Source organism: Octopus bimaculoides, chromosome 6 (genome assembly GCF_001194135.2).
Source record: "Octopus bimaculoides isolate UCB-OBI-ISO-001 chromosome 6, ASM119413v2, whole genome shotgun sequence".
Taxonomy (NCBI): domain Eukaryota; kingdom Metazoa; phylum Mollusca; class Cephalopoda; order Octopoda; family Octopodidae; genus Octopus; species Octopus bimaculoides.
In genome coordinates this window covers 95,728,141-95,736,134 of record NC_068986.1, presented here as the reverse complement: position 1 = coordinate 95,736,134, position 7,994 = coordinate 95,728,141, and the positions used below count along the sequence as shown (strand labels likewise).

Sequence of the window (7,994 nt, the reverse complement as noted above, 5' to 3'; positions counted from 1 at the left end):
TCAAAGTTGTAAGAACTTCTGAAGTTTGAGTGAATAAAGTCATGTGAAATGGTTGAACAGACATGTAAATAATCTAAAAAGGAAAAAATCCTCAAGTAAGTTTTTTTGCGAAAAATTGCACAAATCTGTCCTGATCAAGATACCTATCTGTTGAGGAAGGCATGCTCTGACAAGGAATAAATAAAAATTTATCTAAAACATTCTATTGTAAAAATTGCCTGGCAATGACAGGCTATTCAGCTAGTATTTATTTATACATATATAAATATATATATGTGTGTGTGTGTGTGTGTATGTATATATATATATACACACACACACACACACGTTTAAGTAATATATACATAATGTATATATATCATAAGTTCATTTGATCAAAAAAGTGAAAATGATTATGTTCAATCAAGTACTCAATACATGATAAAATGCAGAGTTTACACAGAAACATCAGGCAAAATGTTTTGCAGTATTTCTTCTGGTTTCATTTTCTGAGTTCAAATTCTGCTTAGGTTAACTTTGCCTTTCACCCTTCTAGATTCAATAGAATAAGTGTTAGTCAAGCATTTGTGTTGATGTAATCAACTAGCCTCCTCTCCCAAAATTTCAGGCCTTGTCCGTATCGTAGAAAGTTTTAGTATTTTGTTTTATGGCTCATATACTCATTTTGGCATAGATGATGCACATATATACATATATTCACATATGTACAAAGTCATAAATGCCTACATTAAAAAACTGGGGAAAGACAATCTAAAGTGAAGTACTCAGCCTAATATAGAATGGAGATATTTGTTTATTTCTTTAAATAATACTAGTTGATTTAATGTGTGTGTACATATGTACAGGGGTTCGACAAAATAATGGAAACATCTAGCATCATAATTTTGAAATATCTATAAAACCGTCAAAAGCTTGGGAGCTTGTTTATTTTTGTTTTTTGATTTATTATTAGTGTTGCTTAATATGTTTTGCTAAAATTGCGGCTTCTTTTCACATATCATCAGAGAAAGGTAATTAAAATTCATTAAAACCCAGATCTATCAGACTTTCAAAGAGGTCAAATTGTTGGTGTTCATATGGTAGGCGCTAGCGTAATGAAAACAGCCGAAATGTATGGTGTATCAAGAAGTACTGTCTCGAAAGTAATGACAGCCTTTGAGAAAGAGGGAAAAACCTCCCAGTCGAAACAAAACTCCGGAAGAAAACCCAAACTTTCAAATAGGGACTGTTGGACTCTTACGTGAATTGTTAGAAAGGATCACTGAAGTACAGCTCCCAAAATTACTGCAGAGCTTAATGACCACCTCGAGAACCCAGTTTCCACAAAAACTGTTAGCCAGGAGCTGCACAAAGCTGAATTTCATAGGAGGGCCGCAATCAGAAAACCACTACTTTCAAAAACAAACGTTGCAAAGCATTTAGAATGGAGTAAAAACTTACAGAATTGGTCCCTAGAGCAGTGGAAGAATGTTCTCGGATGAGTCATCCTTTACCCTATTTCTGACCACCAACCGAGTATACATGTGGAGACATCCAAAAGAAGCATTTGACACAGACTGCCTTCTTCCAACTGTTAAATATGGAGGAGGATCCGTGATTATTGAGGTGGGAGGCATTATCTTGGAAATTTGCTGGCCCAATGGTTTCCCTTAATGGTAGAATTAATAGTCAAGACCATTTAAGCGTTTTATCTGATCAAATTCATCTTATGGTCGCAGAACTGTTTCCAGAGGGAAACAATCTTTCAGGATGAAATGCACAAATTCACACATCTAAAATTGTTACTGAATGGCATGAGGAACATTCTAGTGAAATTGAATATCTTATCTGGCCACCACAGTCCCCAGATCTCAATATTATTGAACCTTTATGGTGCATTTTAGAAAAACAAGTAATGAGTCGATATCCTCCACCATCATCACTACAAGAACTGGAGATTGTTTTAGTTGAAGAATAGACAAAAATTCCTTTGGAAACAATTCAAACTTTGTACGATGCATACCTTGTAGGATTCAAGCTGTAATTACTGCCAAAGGCGGTCCTACCCCGTATTAAAATAAATTTGTTTGAAATTTTAAGGTGTTTCCATTATTTTATCCAACCCCTGTATGTATGCATATGTTAATATGTAATCTGTTCAAAATTTATTTTTGTTCAGAATTATCTCCCCTCCCTTTGTTTCTGCAATGAACTTGTGGTCTGAGAGACTATTACGGAAACTGATGATGTAAAGGGGTTTAACATACATGAAATGAAATTTGGAGAGTCAGGGTGTACTGAAAGATGTTTAAGGTAAGGAAGGCACGTTCAGATGTGTAGCAAGGCGGAGGACGAGGAGGCAGATATCTGTGGGTGCAAAATTTCCTCTTATTTGTCACGCATGTTTAATTAAGATGAGGGAGCTGAAAATGTCTTTGCATCTGAGTACCAAAGACTTTGGTAACACTGGGTAATGTGGGACAGATAGGTTTCAACAAGGAGTAACCTAATTAGCTAATGAGACAACTGCAAGTGGAGATGATGACAAAACCAGAATTGTTGAGCTTGTGAATTTTAGGAAGAGGATAAATAGTACAATTTTGGGGTGTTTGAATAAGATTTGTAGCTTTAAGTAGGACAATAAAAAAAAGACAAGCTCATGTACAGTGGTGATGAATCTTCATTTATGAAAGTTCTATTCCTGGATGAGTTCTATAAAACTTCCGGTTGCTAAGCCAATGGTCACTTCCTTCCTGAGCCATGTCTCGTTTGTCAAATCCCTCATTTCCTTAAGTGTATAATATGATACTGTAAATAACAAGACAAAACATTTCTTTGCCTAAATTGGAGAATGTGACATTAGAGTCAATCTCTCTGAAAAGAATGTTTTGCAGCTTGAGCACAAATTCTCAAATATTCAATCAGAGATATAGTTGATATAATCAAATCTATATTTGATTGGTATTTATTTTATTAATGAAGGTCCAAAATAAGTTGTGCTTTCTCTGTTTATTTTGATGTAACATTATATTCTGTTTGTTGTTTCAGATATCTCATAAGTTTTTGAGAAATCTATGACCTGTAGATATTACAGTATTTGTTGGTTGCAATCAAAACAGTAAACTATACAGATACTATAACTTACAAGTGAAAATAAAACAAAAATTGAATGTAACACTTTGTTACTTTAGTCAGCTCCTTTCAATTCTTATTTATAAGAGGCTTTTAAATTTAAGATAAAAGAAAAAACAAAGCCAAGTAATTTTATTGTTCAAGTTCAAAATGGAATGCAAAGCAGCATCTGTTAGCAATATCAACCAAGGGTCTGCTCAGGGAATCATTACTGAGCATACAACTCAAATTTGATTCTCTGGCTCATCGAATACCATCAAAATGGTATTCAATGTCAGCATTGAATATGGACATTAAATGATCATATTCTCTGCAATGTGGTACAAATGAATCTGAGGATCCGGTCTTTGATCAAGTAATATTGCCAAATTCAAAAGCGAGGGGAGGGGGGGAGAAATGTTAGTATCTACTGTAAGTTTAGACAGTTAAGCAATCTTTCAAATTAGGTACATAAAATGGCTGCCTTACATGAGTGAAAGTGCATTACATGAAGGCTGTGCTCATGACCACTGAATCAGGTGGGAAGGAGAAAGATATCCTCAAACTTGAAACCTAACCCACGTGTTTTGCAGCAGAATGGACTCCACTAAAGGCACAAGATGTCAGGTGTGTATGTACATATATATGAGACTATATATGACATAATAGGATGTATGCATGCTATCATTTTGTAGTTGAAAGTTACTGAAATAAATTGATAGAGATTAAAAATTAAGCCTCAACTAAAATGAAATTATTTTGGGATCATGAATTGTTTAAATTATTTAATTATAAATGTTAACAGGTGGCAAGTTGTCTGAACACACATGTGTAAACCTAACAGATCATTCACTGCTAAAATTTAGACTTCCTAGAACTTGCACCAAATGGGCCTTAATCACAGTAACAGGCACAGTTAAGGTAGAATGACAACATTTCCTTGGAAATAGGGGATTTGAAATTTGTCCGGAGATATTTTCGTTTTATGAAACTTTTGTCTGTTTTGGCACAGTTTTGTTTAATAATTATTATTTCGTTATACTTGGGGATGGTCACATCATGAATCTTGGAAAACAAATACATAAATGTAATAATTATTATTTGGACAAGATTTAGCTTTTCCAGGCGAATATGAAAAAATAAAATAAAGTAACGAATATGTATGTAGACAAAAACTTCCGGTACAAGATGGAAGGGCTCATATAGAAACATGCTGTAACCTGTGAGTATCTAAAAAAAAATTCTAACGCATGGTTGTTTATAAAACGGTCATTAAGTTAGTTTAATTAGTCTTTGTAATCACTAGCTCCCCCAATGATTCATAAATTATTATTTATATTACTCATGTGAAATCCCAGCAAAAATTCTAAGGTTGCTGTTTTATGTCTATAATATAGGATAAAACAGCAAACAATTCATTTTAGTAGTAATTGGCGTGGTTGTGTGGTTAATATACGTTTGGGTTAATATAAAGATCTTCACCCGTTAACAAAAACAAAAAAAAACCCACAGCATGCAGGGTGTTAACGGAAAAAGTGAAAAATGAAGAGGGGGAGGGAAAATTGAAATTGCGGTTTTTGAAAATTTTTTTTCGGAATTGGAGCCTCCATAACCAAAAACGTGGGATTCCCTAAATATATATCCATTTTCCTGAAAGTTATGACAGAAAAATCGGATCTTGTGAATTTTCCGAAAGTCTCCTCACCCCCAGGTTCGTTTGGGCAAATTTTTTTGTCATATTAGTTTTCTACACAGTTAACACCTGTTCCGAGTTCAGTCCCATTGCGTGACACCTTGAGCAAGTATCTCCTACTATATCCTCGGACTCATCAAAATCTTCTGAGTGAATTTGGTCGACGAATACTGAAAAAGCCCATCGTATGTGTGTCTCGCCACCGCTTTACAACCGGTCTGGGGTTGTTTACGTGACTATAACCGTAGCGGTTCGGCGTAAGTGACTGATAGAAAAAGTACTAGGCCTTCATAATTCAAAAAAGTACTGAGGTCGATCTGTTCGACTAAAACCCTTCATGGCGGTGCCCCAAGCATGGCCGCAGTCCAATGACTGAAAAGAAAAGTGATATGTGAATTGGACGAAAGTAGCATATCGCTTGTGGTCCCCACCATTTTTACTGGGTGCTGCTATTTCCGTATACATTCGACAACTTTGCCCAAAACAATAAACATTTCTAGCCAAGAATTCAAAAATAATTCAAATCGGTTTCTACGTAACAGGATTTAAACACACATAATGAATTGCATTCTCTCACAAAATGAAGTTTTAATTAATTTAGAACAAATTAACGACCAAACTTACGTGGGAATGAGTGTCTATCATAGCAAATTACAGCCTTTGTGTTATGACTTAATTAAAGTTGACCTTCGGTTAAACAATAGCAGCTATTCCTGGGTTGGTGGATATGCTAGAAATACTAGCCAAATCCAACCGGCGGAGGTGAAGAATACGTACACTACCCGTTTTCGGCGTCACAAAAACCCTAACCCTACACACCGGGTGTACGTATTCTTTACTTTCGCCATCCAACCCACCCCTACCGTTTAAGGGAAAATGGCAAATCGGATACTGTAGTTCTGAGTACACAATAGCTGAAAAAGAAAAACGGAGTGGTTTTGATTTTGAATACTTTTCATTCTAAATCTCTTCGATCATGTCATACCTGGAATTAAAAACAAGAAAGAACATCAATAACAAGAATTTTTGTTATTTTACATAAGACATTTGTTCTGAAATTTATATAAAGGATTACTGGGATACAATTGTAACATCCCTGGAAATTTCTAACACTAATTAGGTACTACTAAAGCAGCACGGTCGCACGTCCGCGCTAGCTAGTCGTGAGTGGTCGATCCTAGCCCTGACCCTGTCACTAACCCTAACCCTGTCCCTAACCCGCGTGTGCAAATGAATACGTGTTTAGGGTTAGGGTTGCGGATAGCGTTGGGGTTAGGATCGACCACTCAAGACTGGCTAGCGCGGACACGCGACTGCGTGTTCGGGACCGTGCTGCTTTAGTAGTTAGTACCCACTAATTAATAGCAACAGATTTATAAATTAACAGCATTAAGGTTTCGGCAGTCAGGTGGGGTGGTTGTAAAAGAGGGGCAAAAGGGCGAGAATCATGACTAGAACACTAATCATGACGAAGGCATTGCATAGTCAATCCAATTCCTCCGGTCGTACCGGATGCAATAAAGGTATCACAGATTTTTTGTCCTTGTCTCTCGATAAAGCTTTCCGCATATCAAACGCATCCTCGTCGTCCAGTCCAGAGTAATATTCCAGTACACGTCTGTAGACTGTATAACCCAGTTTGTTGTACATGTCGACGGCAACTTTATTCGATACTCGCACAAACAAGTCGACGAAGAAACACTTCTTACGTTCGGAAATCTCCTCCAGTGTATGCATAAGTTTTGCAGCAAGTCCGAGACGTCTGTGTTCGGGCGAAACGGACAGAGCTGTAACGTGTCCGTGCCAGTTCTCGGCTCTGCCTTCGGCTTTACCCATGATGTAACCCATGATTTCGCCCGATGGTGATTCGGCAACCTGGAAATACTCGGGCCATTGAGCTAAATACTGCATATAGAAGGCCAGCCCATATGTTTCGGTAAGTGGATCTAAATTGACGTTGTTGAACTTGAATAAATCCGAACAAGTAAACGGACGAATAGTAGTCATTATAATTCTTATAATAATTAATTAAACCAAAAAAATACGTTGATGATAAATGAAAGAGGGGAAATAAGAAAGTAAAGAAAAACACCGCCGGACAAGACAAAAATTTACAAGTTCTGAAACATTTACCGGAAGTTAAGGTTTTATTTAACTTCAGACAGTAAAACAGCAACTTCCTGTTGCGAGTTAATTGTTAGGTTTGAAAATATATAAGGAATAAAGTCTACACTATGTTCACCATAACCTTACAGATCTAATTTATTACACATTACATTATCCACTATGTCCTTCCCTTTTTAAAAAAATAATGGTAAGATGTGATTCGAAGGCTATTTTGGCTGCTATTTCTAGCCAATCAAACGACCGAGTAGAACAGGCAACGAGCAACTTTTTGCGAGAAACGGGCTGCACAAGAAAATAAAATTCGAAGTAACTTTTTGTTAGGCGTGCAATTCAAAAAATCTGCTGGCTGCTGTTTGTCCAGGCTGGAGTTTACACCATAGCTAGGCTCTAGTTAGTTCATTCTTATTTTGACCATTAAAATTAGGGCCCGAGGGTTAGACGGCTGGATTTTTTGGCTGCCGAGAAGTCCTGTAGTTGAATCATAAAGGCTAATACCACATTGAGTCTAAATACATTTGGTAAAGTGCACTTGTTGTGGTGAGTCGAAAATAAAATTTTAATCAGTTGAAAGGATCGTTTTCGTCCAACCACAAATTTTAATCTGAAATTTTTTAGAAATGCACCATGCCGATGATATAGCATTCATTATTTTGGACAATTTATAATGAAAAAGAAGCATTTAAGGTTACGTATTTTTAGCCGATGAATTTTAAATCACCGTCTGACAGCGGAAGTTTGTTGTCATGGCAACACCGCTTCATTAATTGTTTTTTTTTTAGCACAACCATGCGAGTACCCATTCTTTAGAAAAACCATTTTGGTTAATGTTTACATCTGGTCCCGAAAATGAAAATATCCACCACCCACGAAAAAATACTGAAAGGGGTGTAAAACGATGTGTAGGAAACTAATAGGGAAAAAAATGCGCGCAAAGGAACGGGAGGGTTGGGAAAAATTCGGATCTTGGGAATTTTCCGAAAGTCCTCTCCCCACCTCAAGATTTTCTCCAAAATTACTTTATAGTCGTAATGTATGCCGTTTCAAAGGTATTCATATAAAATTTCATTGAAAAAAAAATACCATT

General features: G+C 36.4%; 1 protein-coding gene across 1 annotated transcript; it reads right to left on the bottom strand.

Annotated features, from left to right (window-relative positions):
• Positions 1-5,793: 5,793 nt before the first annotated feature.
• LOC106882825 (N-alpha-acetyltransferase 20) lies at positions 5,794-6,932 on the bottom strand. The gene has a single exon (XM_014933610.2). The coding sequence runs from the start codon at positions 6,788-6,790 to the stop codon at positions 6,269-6,271; it is 522 nt and encodes a 173-aa protein (XP_014789096.1). The 5' UTR covers positions 6,791-6,932; the 3' UTR covers positions 5,794-6,268.
• Positions 6,933-7,994: the final 1,062 nt, after the last annotated feature.